The 17295-nt window shown below is 24.4% G+C and overlaps 1 protein-coding gene across 1 annotated transcript; it reads left to right on the top strand.

Moving 5' to 3' along the window:
- Nucleotides 1-5395: 5395 nt before the first annotated feature.
- LOC145834895 (uncharacterized) lies at nt 5396-12328 on the top strand. The gene is made up of 13 exons (XM_082942423.1): nt 5396-5439; nt 6286-6415; nt 6662-6824; nt 7051-7138; nt 7699-7759; nt 7932-8067; nt 8160-8225; nt 8841-9088; nt 9350-9523; nt 10313-10403; nt 10773-11032; nt 11297-11467; nt 12009-12328. Exons 1-13 carry the CDS (start codon nt 5405-5407, stop codon nt 12057-12059), a joined length of 1674 nt encoding a protein of 557 aa, XP_082798549.1. The 5' UTR covers nt 5396-5404; the 3' UTR covers nt 12060-12328.
- The last annotated feature ends 4967 nt before the right edge of the window (nt 12329-17295 follow it).

Below are 17295 nucleotides of genomic sequence, written 5' to 3'. Positions count from 1 at the left end.
CTAAATTACTCTATAAAAAACTAACTTTTTAATTAGGAAACAAAAGTATAAAATAACTAAAACTAGAATAATATTTTTATATATTTCTGAATATATCAAAGAGAATTTTAATTTTAATTTAAATGAAAGTATAGATGAACTTACAAATTTTTCTTTTAAATTTTTAACTCTTTAAGTTTATAGATCTATTTATAATAAAATATTTCTTTTCAAGTAATTTAGTATATAAAAATTGAAAATTCACTAAAATAATGTTTAGGCTTATACAATTAAATTAAAATATCTTTAAATTTTATTTAAACGTTGCTTGATGGTGCAGGGATTCTATGATGGTTTTGAAATCTCTTTGAGTTGAAAATTTCAAAAAATCAAGAACCAACTTTGTGGCCAGCAGATGTACAAAAATAAAACAACTTAAATAAAAATATTAGAATACTATTAAATGATAAAAGAATAAATTGCCAGGTGGCGTAGTTGGCTAAAGATGATTTTGAAAACTCTCTGAACTGAACTTTTCAAGGTTTAAACCCGGTTGGTTGACACATAAACAAAAAATATAAGTGTTTAAGTACAAACACAACATTATTATATAACAACATAACACAAAAGCTTTACACAACATTATTATATACAATAAACTAAGTAAAATAAAACTTTAGTTATTATATTGGACATTTTTAAAGTAAAATTGTACTTACTAGTTCTAAAACAATACTTAATCAAAAGTTATTTACACTAAGTAACAATTTATAATGGGAATTAAGAGCATCTTAGTGAAAGTTTCCTAGAAAAAATGCTACTTTAAAACTTTTACCTTTTATGACGACACAATTAAAATTTTCTTAAAAATATATTTCAGCTGGGCAAAAACGAGCATTTTTTGTTACTGGAATGTTTTTATCTTTCAGTATTATAAATTTAACATTCATTATTTACAGTTTATCAAATAACCAAAACAAAGTCAATAAACAACGTTTTTAGTGATATTCTAAGAATCTTTTTTTATTTTTCTTTTCTTTTTTTATTCAGGGGGTTCACAAGAAAGAGGAAACCAGTCAAAACACGCCCCTGATACACATTAAGCAAGTAATAACAAATATTCTGTCAAAAAATTTCTTCTAAACAAATATTTTAATCACTATGCTATAAAAAACTTTAGTGTTCTAAAACGACAAATATAAACTACAAAATTAACCAGGTCTAAACAAAACTATTAATAATTCTAAAACATAAACCACTTAATAAATACAGTAGAATTTCGCTTGAGTTCGCACTTTGAACAAAATGAAAAAGTACGAACTCTACAAATCATTATCATTTTTTTACAAAATTGCAAATTTCAATATGTTATAATGCAATAATGTTATGAAAAAGCATAAAATCCACTAAAATATAAATTAATCATTCATTAAAAAGTAGATCTATATAAGCTATTAAATATAATACATTTTTTGTTAACTTGCAAACCGTGAAAACTAATTATTTTTGAAATTTCTTCCATACAGTTCAAGTTGATTTATGAAACTGGTTATCTTACTTTTGACATTCACAAGGTTCAAGTTTTTATCTTGTAAAGTTTTGTTCAGATCATTGAACTTACTATATAAGTCTGACATGTAAGCAATGTCTATTTTTCTGTAAACAAGACTTTCTACCAATACCTTATCCTTTTTAGAAAGAAATCAATAACTGAATTAAAAACAGCTAAAAACTTTTATCGACAGTTTCCTTTTGATATCAATCTTGCTTCTGTATGTATTATCAAATTATCAAAAACCTCATCATTGTCATTGCACAGCTGTTTTATCAGACGACTTTGTAAAGTTTAATGAGTCATTTAAACGGACGCTCAACTTTTTTGCAACTTAATGTTGGCGATTTATAACGCAATGAATAGTAAATGTATCAAGGTTGCAAATGTGTGATTAATCTACGATACTTTCCTATCATAAATGAAACATCATCTGTTGCAATTTCTGTAAAATATTTTGAAGTTATTTTATTTACTTCAAAATATTTTTTTATTTTTGAAACATAAGCCTTCATGTGACATGCGTTTCCATTAGTTTGGAGAACGCCAGTTCTTCGTATGTTGTATCATCAACTATTAAACACACGCAAACAAAAAGAAGACATTTATTCCACGGCAATGTGGACTCGTCAACAAGCATCGAAAAAATTTGTTACACACCATTTGAACTAATTTTCATTCAACACATTCTGACATTTCATCTGTACGTCTTTTCACAGTGTTGTTGCCTAGAGGAGTAGAACGTAAAACATCACTGGTGTTTTTATAATGAATGAAATTTTCTAGAACTGTTTTTAAGGCAGAAATAAACGCTTTTTTCCTTAATGATGTGAGACAGTCCTTGTTTAGCAACTACGAGAGACAGATAATAAGAAGCTAACTGTCTATCTTCAATACTTTGTGTAGATTTCTCGAACATGTTTGTGATTTTACCTGTTTTGTTTTCTCATCTCAACGTTTTCTGAAAAACTTTACATTCTTATCTACATGTTCTGAATGAAATCTTTTAAGAGAATCTTTGAGCCGTGATGGTTTTATAGCTTCATTACTGAAAGTTTCTTCGAATAATAGGCATAAAGTTTGAGTTCTGTTACTTAGATTTTTAATAAAACCATATTGTAAGTAATCTTCTTTGTAATATCAAAGTTTTTTGAGTTTAGTAGTGATTATTAACAAAACATATTTTATAAATAAATTTAATTATCTTAACTTTACTTATAAACAATAAATGTCTTCATAAAATACCATAAGATGATATTTAATACTAGATAACATAAATTTTTACAAACTATTTATTACCCCAAATAACATATATGTCAGGTTATGAAATAGTGAGAGGGATTCCGAGTTATATGAGAAAAATATGAACAAAAATATGTAATAAACTTGAAAATATGAGTCATTAGCATTTAATTTTTTTCTATATTTTACGTAAACTAAAGGGACTTTTTTTTAAGTTTTACGTCAGGTTCAAATATTTAATAGCAAGCTAAAATTAGTAAAATAGCAATATAGAAAGTAAAAATTTTATGACTTTCCAAAATTGTAAAACGCCCCCTTACAAGTTATCGCCGCCCCCCTTCCCCCTTTCACCACTTTTTTCAGAACGACCAATTTGGCTTACGTCCCTCATTATGATCATTTTAAACATAAAACTCGGATAGCTAAAAAAAGCGAGAAAGTTGATAGCTTGAACAATAAAACTGATATTTTATTCTTTTACTTTCTTGTATAATTTTTCTGGGAGGTTCAACTGCTCCAGTGCTCCTTCTAACCGTCGCCCCTTGTAGAAAGTGCTTTGACAAACGTTTCATTTTTAATTAAAATAATTAAACCAGCTGTTTTGTTTTGTATCAGAGTAAGTATTTTTATTTTTACTAGTTTTGTGTTTGAAACACATTATCTTTTTAGTTAGTTTTATGTTAGTTTGTTAAACTAAGTTTCAGTTTTTATACATAATAAGTTAAGTCGACTATTAAACGTATCACTACTGTTTTGAAACAATCCTTTATGAATAAATAAATTCAACTTAGTTGTTCTTATTAGAGTTTATAAATGAGAAAAATAAAACTGTTTTTGATAAAATTTTAAATTCTTAAATGTTTTGCATATTTACATATTGAAATTGTGGAGTAATTAGTTATGACACTATACATTTTACTTTAAAAAAATACTACAAACTATTAATAAAATAAATTTAACAAACAAATAAAAACCAATTATTTGTTAACCTAAGATAAAAAGACAAGAGGCATATTTTACACTAAGTTTAAAAAAAAAAACATTTAAAGTGTAAAGTTATAAGTCAATTTATAAGCGTATAGTTACAGTTTATCAAAGCATAAAATACGGTTTTTATTTCAAAACGCTTGAGTGAACTTCCTAAAATACAGTCATACAGAATTTAATCTTAAACATTTTACTATACTCTTAGTAAACTTAGTTCAAGTACGTTATTAAGTTGTTATTTATTCTTTTCATAGCTGTAGAAAGACTTCTATTAATAAATATGTATAATTTTTTTAACTTTTCTGACAACTATCTTAGGTCCATATTTGATTTTAAGATAAGAACAAATTGTTAAAAAGTCAATCTAAGTTTAATTCTAAGCATTGTAAAGGTACCAATTTTTTTTTCAAATTACCCAAAGTTTATTTCTATCGATACCATTTTCTGTGAATATATTAATTACTTTTTAGTTTGGTTACAGAAACAAATAATATTAAAATTTATATTTTATAAGTAGCTTAGACCGTAACATCTTTCGAGATTTTTCGTTTTTATGTATGCACTAATGAAACAGCAATTCATTTATTTTTTGAAAAATTGTCCGAACTAATGTTTTTAAAAAGCACTAAAATTACTTACTTATTATGCTAATTTTGTAGTCTCTTGATTTTAAATTTATGAAAATCATGTTTTAGCTTTAATCAAAACTTGAAAGCAACCTTTATAAAAGTTCGATAAATATATTTCATTATACTGTTGAAAAAAGGGCGTAGCAAAGTAATTCAAGTGTTAAGTATTAAATTTAAATTTATTTAAGCATAAAAAGTTATATTCATCTTGAAACAGTTGAGTGCAATTATAAAAAAAGATTATTTACAGAAAACGTACAGAAAGCTGTAATTTTTTTTTTTAATCAAACTGATTTTTATTGCGATAGCATAAGTAATATTTTGTAGAAAAACATCACAAATTATTGTGATTTTTCTTATCAAAGTACCATATATATCAAAAAAATTATCTCAGTGTTTAATTTATGTTTAAATTTGTACTTTAACTGGGAAAATTTGTTCACTTAGTTTGAAGCTGCTTTAAATATTTAAGCTGTCAACTTTTATAAAATAATGATAATTAACAATTAGTTTAAATGAAAAGTGTACCATGTAAATCTTTTTAAGTTTTATGTTTAAATAGATTTGTTTTGCTTTTTAAGAAAGAATTATTTTCAACTTTTATTTTAAGTTTATATTTTTAGATTATAAGCGGTTTATATATTTAAAATTATAAATTATATTAGTTTGTTAGTAAGCACTAAAACAAATTAAGTTTAAAAGTGTAAAAACCAATCTAAAAAATATTAATGTTTTCATAAAAATTAAGAATTTTACATAAGTTTTCTAAATAAACTATAGTTTTTTTTGTTAAACTAGTTTTTTTAAAGATAATTAAACTAAGTTTTAAAAATTAAAGCAATGATTGTTTATCTTTAAGAACGACATGTAACATTAATTAGAAATTAAATTATTTTGCATAATAAACTTTTATTAAAATTAATTTTCGCTATCAAACAACAATTTTGATCCACTTTGTTTATAACCTTTCCACAATGTGTTAACAGTTTTAAAAAAATATTTAAATACAATAAAAATGACTGCACAACAAAGAAATACTTCAGAAAATTGGTGAGTCCTTATTTCCTTTTCATTTGTTTAAGTTTTAAGTTTCACTTTCTTAAATATCAAACAATATGTGTTTTTTTTTTGATAAAACACCGCGTTTTATAAAAAGAGTGCTTCACTGTTCTGCTTTCTGTTGAAAATACATCTCTTCGGTTAGTTTATTACAATATTGCTATCTTAAAACATAAGTCAAGATGTACATGAAATTACGCAAAAAACTATCTATATATATAAACTATTTTAGTCGTAAGAATGTTGTTGTAGTTTACTATGTGTTAAGTTAGATAATTTTTGCTTTAAATTAAAAAAAAATCTTTTTTTAAACTTTTTAATTTTATTTTCGTATTTTACTTTTAGTTACATTTTACAAAACACTTTGTAAAATCTTCAAAGCAAAAACGTAAATTATTTGTTGAAAATAATAAACAGTAGTTTGTATTTTAATTTCTACTGATTAAAAATAAAACAGCTTAAAAACTTTTTAAAACAAAATAATCAAAAATACGAAGTAATAGCTATTCAATTATGAACAACATGTACTGTTTATTTAATCTAAAAATAAAATGTTCTTACAAGTTTTATTGATTTTTGTCGTCGAATTAAAAAAGGTTAGAAATCAAATCGAAATGTTTTTGTAGCTGTTAAAAAAAAATCTAAATAGTTTACTAAATTCACCAAGCAAGTTTTATTTATGTTGACAAAAGTATATTTTGCATATTTATCTTTTAATGTTTTAAACTTTTAAAGCTGTTTATAAGGTTAACTCTTTAAAATTTTAAACAAATTTAACATAATTCAAATTATATTTACCACACAAGTTAAACTAAAATAGCTAATTTTAATTTTAAGGTTGGCAAAACTTCATGATGAAGTTTTCCTACACAAGCTCGATTCAAATATTCCCCTAAACAGAGAATTCGTTGAATGTTTTGACTTGTTTTCTACCGGAAACACCATAGGGATGCCTAGAGAAGTTTTTGTGAGTTTTATTGCAGTATAAAGCAGTAGTTCTAAAAATTTTCAAACTTGTTTCTAGGTGAACTGTTGGAAAACTAAAAATTTTTAGCTCACAATGCTTAAATAGTAGTAGATATCACTAAAAAACATTAGTTTAATTTTTTTGGTGTTTTAATTCATTAACTACATTTCTCTACTTTATCTACATATTTATTTACGTGTTTACAAAATGAGATTACAAACAAATAAACTACGGAAAAAATTGCAGGTTGCATTTGCAAACAAGTACAGTTTCGAGAGTTCGGTTAGAGCGGTCCTGGACTATTTGCTGCACGCCAGAGGCAACAAGTTAGTTGACGGGTGGTCAAGGACTTTACTTGAGGTCATGAACAACAACTTTCAATCTGAACTTGCCAGCAGGCTTAAACCTAGTTTGTTTGTTTTTTTAATTTTTTTCAATTAATCAGTTAATACTTAACTGTTAATGTATTTGTATTGAAAATTAAAAATTAAAAGTTTATTTTCAGTTAAATAGTCTTTTCGACAGGACTAAATATTTTTAAATGATGTTTGTGTCAGTTCATTAAACAGTTTCCCATGTTCTTTACAAAGTTACTTGTTTATAGCAACACTGTTACACCATTTAAACATTTTTAGGTGAAGCAGACAAGATCTTATATGAAGAATACCGAGAAAGAGAAAGATTGAGAAGACTAAGACTAAATTCAACTGGTAGTTCTGAAAAGTTAGTTAATCTGTTGTTAGTATATGGCATTGTCAGAAAGAAGCAATTTAAAATATACACTATTATACCATGGGATTTTTTTCTTTGACAAAGAAATAAGTTTTGTTTTAATTGGAACAGTAAAAATAAAACTTTCAAATTGATTTTTTTATTTTTTACTGTTTTATTTTTGTTCAACTTACACCTAAAAAATCATATGATTTAGTATAAAATTTTAGAGTTTTGAACTAAATTTGAAAGAAGTTTAAGTAAAAAATAGTATATACATGTATTGTATGTTTTTATTTGTATAACTATTTCCGATTGAAAACAACAGCTGAGATTGAGTAACATATTTTATTAAATCTAAATCAGGTGTGTTAAAACAAACTACCGAAACAAATATTATGTCAGTAAAATTTTGAACGTATCCTAGACATAACGTTAAACTGTTTTAATGACTCAACAGCCGAAAGGTTTTTTGTGCACTAGGTCGTTGGACCAAACATTTTTGAGCATTTTTGTCGTTCAATAATTGTATATATATATATAAATTTTTGATTTACTTCATTTTTTTGTAGTTCACAGCCAACCATAAATAATGGTGGATTTGAAATTACTCCAGCCATTTCCACAAACGTTGTAAGTTTTTTTTTTTTAATACAAACAGTATAAAGAGTTTGAAACAGTTGTAAAGTAGTATCGGTATTGTTTAATACATAAAAGTTAAAGTCCATCTTTTGTTAAATATTCGTTTTATGTGTAGTAAATTTGTACTAAAAGTAACATGAAAAATTTTTAACTGATTATTAAGGCTACAATAGTTGGTCTGTCACAAAAAGAGTTCGAGTATAAATGCAAAGAGATGTTTGAAAAAGACCAGTTTGAAAATTATGGCGTTTACAGGCATATCTTAGTTGATCAATTGAAGCAACGTGTTCTTCCAAAAGGTGATTAAATGTTTTTACTAGACAAAAAAGTAAACGTTATGCAATTTTTTAAGGTCACTAAATGAGTGTTTTTGAATTTTTTTTTGTTTTAGAAAAGGGAGAAATATTTTGTGAACAAATTGTTAAAACGATCCACAAAGCGAACAAAAACTATTCAGGTAAGATTAACTTAAATGTTAAAACTCGTTAGTTAATTTTACTCTTCAAATTATTAAGATAGTGTTTTTTATTTGTGCTAATTCAAAAAAATAAACAGTTTTTTATGTTACTAACGTTTTAGTATTATATTATATAAACTATACTTACTATTTAAATGTTGTTTAATAGTAGTTTGAGTTTGAATATATTTTGCCATAGTTATTGTAAAAGTTTTAATAATGTTTTAAAAGAAAACTTGCAAAGTAAAATATTTTTTAGCATTTTACTTTTAAGAGTTTCAAGCTAGTTGTAGGTCAATTTCATACTTATTTAAAGCTAAGCGCTCTTAATAAAGTCTAAAAACAAACTTTTTTCAATATTTTTTCATTTAAAACTTAAAGCAGTATTGACGGTATCCAGTTTTACACTACATTTAATTAAAAAAGTATTTTATTAACATGTTTAATTTATAGCCCAAGTACTAAAAACGATGAAGCTTACGCTGAAAATAAAAGAAAATGAATCCCTTATACTAAGTTCAAAATTTTTGATACAGCCTAAAATAGCATTTACATTATCTAGTTTTACAAAAGTTTCATTTAAAAAACAACTTGCTTAATATATTTAATTTATAGCTCAAGTAATAAAAACAATGAAGTTGGTGCTGAGAATAAAAGAAAATGAATCACTTAAAACTAAAATTAAGAGTTTAAGAACAAGTTTCTACTTGTTACCTAAAAACAACGAAGACCTTGATATTATTTCACAATTTCTAGCAAGTTTTGATGTAAAATCTTTAATGTTTGAAATAACATTACCTGAAAACACACAAGATACAAAGCTTTTAAATTTGACTGAAAAAATTGGAAAGTCAAGTCACGAGGTATGTTTTTCTTTCGATTTTTTTTTTATTGTTTTCGTCTACTTCTGTTAAACGTGTTAATAAATTCTTCTACTTAAAAAATAGAATAATTAAAGTAAGATCAACTTATCTTTTAAAAATTTTAAACACTTGTGTATGTTTTTAATACTTGTAACTTATATAATTTAAAATCAAATTCTAATAAGTAATTTTTTTTTACTTACAACACTAAATGTTTTAGTCAAGTATGAGCAAAGTTTTTATATAAATGATGAATTGCAGATCTATTTGTTGCAAATTAAAAATATTGAAACTAAAAACAAAAATGCTTTTTCAAAAGAATTTCCGAAATCAAAACAAGAAATAGTTAAACTATATTTTAAAAATGCATTTACTTCTGATGAGCTTCATTCAATGAAAACCAGTTTAATTGATTCATTAAACTGCAGTGAAGTTGTAAGTTTTATAAAACTTTTATAATTATATTTCTTATGATTTAAGACTATAAATAGTAACTTTATATTATATAACATTACCAATAAGTACTGATGGAGATAATATAAGTATAAATTTTGATAAATGCTCTTTAAGTTTATATTTATTTTTTAGCTTCTTGATGAGTTGTATAAGTAATTTTTTAGTATATAAATTTATATATATAAGTATAATCTATTACACATAAAATATATACATAATCACAAAAACTTTTGTTAAACATCAACAATATTTACTTTTTTTTACTTTACAAAACACAAAAGCTCTCTTTATAACTAAAATACTTAAACAAACGAGTTCGGCATAAACTAAAGTAGGTCGAGGTTAATATCTGGAATGTTATTAGCTAAAAATATTATCACATTTTTAGTATATATAAAGTATATTTTAGAAATCGTGTATATTAAAATCATATTTCAAGCAAGGTTTTTGATAAAAGTTAACCTGTTTGTATATAAGTTTAACTAATTTTTACATAATTTTCAAAACATTTTTGATTTTTCTAATAAGATTTTTTAAACAAATCAAAAAAAGTTGCCGTTTTGAAAAAATAGCAATCTTTCGTAATAAATAAAACTTACTACTTTTTAAAACATTTAAGCTTGAGCATTTTTTAAGCTCATACTATTTTTAAGCATGTTTATTCGACAAACACTTTTAAGACAACTAGAATAATACTAGGTTAAGTTCAAAGCTAAAAAAATCATATCTACATAAACCATACAAAACATGCAAACTATTTAATTGTAGAATTTTTCAAATATTTGCGTTATAACAAAGAGGAGACGGTATTTGTTAAGAAAAAACTTTACTTCTCCAACAAGATATTACAAATATTCTAGTAAGTTTTATTGGTTTAAATAAAGTAAAAAATATTTACTAAAATTTAACATTTTAAATCTTTCAAGTAATTTAGCTGTCACAATATTGATATTTTTAAACTTATTTCTAAGTACTTTTGGTGAGAAGTACATAATAAGTGTAGTTTGTTGTTTTTATATATAAATTAGAAGTATAATTAACAATAAAATATTTTGTGTTTCTAGTTAGTTTTTTCAAAACTTACTAGTATGTTCAACAGTTGAAATTGTAGATCAATTTTAAAATGTTAAAAATAATAAGCTACATAATATTTTACCTACTTAATAATAAACATACATAACAACATTGATAACAACATTGTGTAAACAAACTTAATTTGTCGTTGCAGCTGGTTCAGCAGAAAATGTTGTTGATATACGAAACTTGAAATCAGAAGAACTCACAGGAGTTATTGAAAAAGTTTCAACACTTAGCGATGTACTAATTACAATTTCAACCAAAGAAGAAGTTGTTAGTATGGATAAAATAATTCGAAAGTTGCATAAACAAACTGATATTTTTGCGGTAACAATATTTTTGGACGATGAAACTTTGGACGATTACGTTCTTTACTTTCTGCTTGTATCTATAACACGTGAAAAATTTAAAGTAGTCTTTTTCAGTCATTTGTTTATTTTTTTATTTCGATAATTAGTAAACAATATTGTTTTAAAACACAACCAATGCTTGAAGCACTGCAGCTTTTATTAAATAATGTTTAGAGCTTTATGAAACAAAACTATCTATTTTTAAAGTTAGATATAACTAACTTGCTAACAACTGAAATAGATATTACTAAACTTGATTTTTATTTTTCATCTACGTAATAAATACATATAAATATAAGTATTAAATGCATGTATTTAATATTAGACTTGTTTTCTCGAATTGTACAATGTCAAGTTTAATGAGACGTTTTACGATGGAATACAACAAGTTACATACAATGTTAAAAATAGAATAAATATTTATACGGAAGATAACTTCACTAGCGAACAAAAAGAAGAAATCATAAGAAAACTAAAAAGCTTAAATAAAAATAATGTTAGTAAATACATCTAATTTTTTCTGTTTATTTTAGCCTACTTTACACGTATTATTTTAAAACCAACATGTTTAGAGGTTTTCTAATTTAAGAAATACTGATACTTTAAAGTTCTACCCTTGCTCTGTAATTAGTTATCAATTACAAATTTGAATTGATTTAATTGTTAGATATTTTGTATATAATATTTTTTAAGTTTTTAAACAGCAAGTTTTAAAGATATAAAAGTTTCATATATTTAATGAATTAGTGTTAATTTGGTAGTTTGTAAACAATGAGTTATATTTAAACCGATAGATTATAAAACAGTTTTAAGTTGTTTGAAACAAAGTTTAGAATTACATTTGTTATTTTATAAATATTTTACTCTATTTCATAAAAATTTTTAAATAAAAACTTGAACTTTAAATATGGTCTCCAGTAAATAATTAAAACAAGTATCTGCGAAAAACACATTTTTTATAAAAGCTGTTTTAAAAGCTTTAATACTTAACTTCACCGTTGTATTTTTATTTTGTTATTAATATAAATTTTTTGTAGACTTCCAACATGTCGGTCTATTTTAAAGATAATGAAACACGTATTTGGTGATGGAATAAGAAAACTTGATGACAATTTCGAACAATATGTAAATCTTCAATTCCTCACAGAATTTTAAGCTTAGTTTGTTGAGACTTTTGAAGCAAAACATGTTATAAGTAAAGACTTGTTTTAATAGTTTTATTTTATTCTTTTTAACACAGCAGAACTAAGATTTAAATTTAATAAAATTACGAAATTTTTTATGTTTATTTGAATTTTATTTTGTTGATTTGTTATTTTATTGTTAAATTTAAAAGGGACTTAAACTAATGTCTACATTGTGGAACTTTACTTTACTAATGATTTATAAAAGTTTTCTTTGTTTAAAATTTCAAAAATAGGTTGTATATAAGCAAGGTAAAATACGACTAAGAGGTTTTAAAGTAATACCACAAAACAAAAGAAGTCTAATTAATATTTTAATTTAAAGTGTTATCTTGAAAATTAACTAATGCAAAGATTGGTAAAATATTGTTAAACTCAATTTTTATAATTACAATATGTTTATTTTCTCATAGTTAACATTATTGATCATTAAATTACCGAATGTATGTTAAATAACAAATGATTTTTTTTATTGAAAGTACTGTGTTTCAATTCGACATACAATTTATTTTTTATGTTTTTAGTATTTTTAAAAACTGTTTTTAAAACTAATTTTATCAACTAATTAGTATGCGTTACGTTAATTATTATCAGAACTTTGTTTTATTTTTACGTTTTTCTAGCTATTGTTTTATACTTTAATAGTTTTAAGCTTATTTTTATTTATTAGAACTTGAAAAAAATCATAGGCCTAAAGTTTCAATTTTAACTTCATTTAGAAAATTTTAAATGGTTTTAACTAAATGATGACTATCAAAAAGTAAAGTTGTTTTAAATATCAATAGTCTTGAGTTTTTTATCAAAAACTTACAGTAAAGTTTTAATATTTTTTAAACTCTGTACCAAATTTATAACGTTTGTGTTTTATGCTTTAATATGTACAGATTTATGTAAATAAAAAATGTATAAAGATGTTACGTTGATATTTAAAATAGCTCTAATAATAAACTTGTTTTTTGGGTTAAATGTGATTTGTAAAGTTTTTTAGATTGTAATTATTTTCCTACTTAAAATAATTCTCTTACTCAATAAACTTTTAACTCTTACTCAATAAACTTTTAACTGTTAAAAAAAAATTTAGTAAGAGTTTTGTTTTATCAGATTAAAACTAAAACTTTTTCAGCATGCTTTATTGTTTTTATTTTTCATTCATTAACGAAAAATATATCCTTAAAAATTGTATTCTTTTATACGTCAAATAAAAAACTTTCATAAAGCAACAAACTTTAAGTTTAAAGTAATATAAAGTAAATTATATTATTTAAATTATATCATTGACCCTAAATAAGTGTATATATAGTTTATTTATATCAGTTTATTACAATATAAATTCATCTTAATAGGTACTATTAAGAATTAAGAATTTTTCTTTTAGTTTAAGATATTAAATTAAAAATCGAAACATTGTGTTGTGATTCAGAATACAGTGGTAAGCAAAGTACGTGTTTTAAAGTTAAAAACATCTTTTCAAAGTTAAATTTAAAAAATGAATAGTAACAAAAAATTAAAGTTTGATGTTACTTAAATTTTCGTACAAAGTAGCGCTAATTAACTTTTTACTTATTGCAGTTTTAATATTGAACAGTCTTTAAATTTTTATAGTAAAAATTTTTAAAGTTATGCATACTTTAAGATTACTCTGGTAAATCTAACCCACCAAACAAAAAAGTTGCTTTCATTACTTTATAAAGTAACCGTATTTCAAAAGTTAAAAGATTCAAGTGTAAGCAGCTTTTATAGTCGGCGGACCAGATTTACCAGATGTGCTATTTACAAGCCGGACTTGTCAATAACAACTTAGCGATTGTCGTAAAAACTGCACATTTAGTTTTAAAATATATTTCATACTTATAGTTTTAGTTTTAAAAATCAGTGTAAACAACATTTTAGAGCTCATTAGAGCTAGTTTAGTAAAAAATTATTTTATCATAAATAAGCTTCCAGAACATAATTAAAATAAGATTATAGTAAAATAGCAACCTTATTAATATTAACTTCTGTGATTTTATAATATAACATATCAATTTTTATAATTTTTAAGTTACTTCAACTACTATAAACTATAAAAATTCGATGCCTAACTTTCATATGTAGAACAGTGGAGCTTTGTAAATATTTATAACCTTGCAGTTGTTACATTTAAATAATTCCATGCTGTAAAAATAAACTTGCAGTAAAGATTTTAAGTGTACTCAAATAGCATAATAAAATCATATAATGATATTTTAAAAAGTAGTATAACTTAAATTGTTATTTTTTTCTGGTATCCAAAGTTTCTATCTGCATATAAACTTTTAGGTAATTTATTTTTTTAAGCATTTACATTTAGTTTCAAAAGTTTTGAAAACTTCTTATTTCTATTTTAGACATTAAAGTTTATCTTTTTCTTTTACTTGCTCTCTATTTTTTGTTTTTTATTTTTTCATTAATTAAGTTTATTAAGTTTTCACTGCTTGTCAAGTCTTTTATTGATTGTTTGATAAGTTTTAATTTTTTGTAGTACTCAAAAGTTGACCTCTTTTTTAAAAAGTTTGTTATCAAAGCACTCTGATATAATTTAAGTTTGTTCGAAATTCACTGGCTTAAAAATATAATAATTAAAAATTAATAATTTTCAGTCTAAAATGGTGAAGCTATTGAAACTAAAGTAAGCAAAATATAAAATGTCAAAGTTTTTCAATATTTTTATAATTCAAAGTATTGAAAAACATAATCTAACAAGAAGCTAACTAAATTTTGAGTTAATAAAGAATGTATTTTAAAATTTAGCGGGCAGGAGATTTTAAAGCCATACATTTCATAAACGCTACTAGATCGTAATATTTTAAGTTAAAATAAACAAACGTTTATCAAGTAGTTAGAGTTGATTACTTCTGTCAACCCTTGGATAGAGTATTACACTAACAATAACTTACAAGATTATATTACAAAACTCAAGGAAGTTTTATTGATTTTTTATTTACTTACACGTTTGTTATCATTGCACACAAATAGAAAAAAAAAAAAATCGTTTCGATACAAAAAATAAACTTTAGTATGTCAAGCAGTTGAAAAACATTTAAATAATTTAAATAAGTCAATGAGACATTTGTAGCTGACTAAATTTTTTTTTTAATCTTGCTGCGTCTCTGTTGGAAAAATTCTTAGTGAAGACTGCAGATGCAATCATCGATTAGCTTAAATTTAGAAATAATTTATTGTTATTACTAGTGATCTGCCGGATCCACTATTTAGGGTCCGGCTGAATCTGGTTCCGAATATAATTTTTTTAACTAAGATCCGGCCGAATGCGGTTCCGGATACGGATCCTGAGTGTTTTACATAGTTCCAATAGAGAACAAACTTAAAAAGTTTAATTATTATAATACCATTGATTAGTAAAATTTTAAAATTTTACTACAGATATTTTGTTTAAAATAACAAATATTATTGTATACATATTGTATTTTAACACTAAGAAAACGAGGAATTTTTTGGAATCAATCGATTTCGCTTTTGTTCGTACAAGTTACCAGCTTCTAAAAATAACCTTTTAGAATGAACAGAAGATGGTGGTGCGGAAAAATACCTTCTTGCAAACCTGTCAAAATGTGTGTATTTTTTCTTCTTTGAGTTCCACTAAAACAAAATTTCAGCTTTTCTAACTTTTTCAGCAGATAATTTTTTCAAGCAATTTTTTTAATTACTGTCTTAATCTCTTGATCAAATAAATCTTGTTGCTTTTTTTCGTAAGTGTTGCACTTGTTCCGATTTAAATGTAGAATAGAACAACAAAAACTTTTTGGAACACCATTTTTAGGTAGTTGAGCTTTAGGTTTATTAGGCCGTACTAAAGAAACTTGATAACTTTGACCTGTCTCACGACGACTATGACTTTTTATTTCTGATTTCAGTAGCCTTGCAACCTTCTGTTTGAGATTAGCAGGAAAAAAGTCAAGTCGATATCGTGGATCAACAGTTGTTGTGAGTTAAAGCAAGTCATTATCATGAAGGTTTGTTCCTGTGCTATTATTAGTAGTATAAACCTTCTTTCGTAAGCCTCTTTTATATTTTTTGCCACAGTTGCCAAGATTTTAGACTTAGACATTAGAACAACTTTGACCTGGTGGACTATAAGCTTTTTGATTAAAAATCTTATATATTACTTGTGCATGCGGGATTACACTTGACAGCAATGCGTTGTTTTTGCTACACTGCTGCGTTACAATGTAAAAGGGCACGAGCAGATCATTAAGAAAGCTAACAAGTTTCCATTCATCAGCTGTAAGAGTATTTTTGGGTTAAAACTTGTTGTTAGCCACGTAGTTCTGGACACTTGTTTTTAGTTTTTCTAGTATCTTTAGCACAAGTTAGTTTGAGTTGCACCTTGTTTCAGCATCTTGCACAAGTAGCAAGGCTTTTTGCATTGACACTGATGAACGCTGATAAACCGGCCGGATCCGAGTCTGGATCTTGGATACTCTTACGATGTATCAAATTATGTTTTTTAAGTATTTTAATTACATTTTTGTTTTGTTTTTAAGTTGATTAACAAGTTTCTGATCTAATTATAAGGTTATATAAATTTGATAGTTCATTTTTAGTCTGTTGTATATGTATTACATTGACTAAAGTTGTTAAAATACATCTGTTATGTATAATAGATTTGTTTGTTTTTAATAAACTTAAATAGCAAAGCAGACTAATGTTAAAATTTTTTAAATGTTAGTTGATCGGTCATTTTAACACCGGGGGCCGTATGTTTTGTTAGACACTTTTGAGTACACGACTATTTAAATTCGGACAATTAAAATTATGAAAAAAGTGTTTAAAGACACAACACAACTTAAAAAGTAATTGCATTTAAAATAAATAAAAATACATATGAAATTATAATTTATATCTAAAAGAGATTATTTTTCAAAATTCTTATTATTTTTGGAGATTTAAAATAACCAATAAAACTACTATATTTTATTTTTTGTTAAATCATATCTCTACAAATTTTAAAATTTCCAAAAAAATAAAAATAGCTTGTAGGTATTAATAAGACTAAAAATGTTTTTTTTTTACAAATAAGCTTAAATTATTGAGTTACAGTTCTTAAAATAAGTTTGAGAGGTTCTAAATTATTGGAATCAAAAGTTTTTAAGTCAAATGC

The sequence above is a fragment of the Thalia democratica genome, chromosome 4 (assembly GCF_965202585.1).
Source record: "Thalia democratica chromosome 4, ktThaDemo2.hap1.1, whole genome shotgun sequence".
NCBI lineage: Eukaryota > Metazoa > Chordata > Thaliacea > Salpida > Salpidae > Thalia > Thalia democratica.
This window is presented reverse-complemented; position numbering and strand designations above follow the sequence as displayed.

Excerpts from the sequence above, each read along its gene's own strand:
- LOC145834895 (XM_082942423.1), top strand. The coding sequence starts at position 5,405 with ATGACTGCACAACAAAGAAATACTTCAGAAAATTG. Across the intron at positions 5,440-6,285 it reads AGAAATACTTCAGAAAATTG|GTTGGCAAAACTTCATGATG; the intron begins GTGAGTCCTTAT and ends TTTAATTTTAAG. Across the intron at positions 11,033-11,296 it reads TAACACGTGAAAAATTTAAA|ACTTGTTTTCTCGAATTGTA; the intron begins GTAGTCTTTTTC and ends ATTTAATATTAG.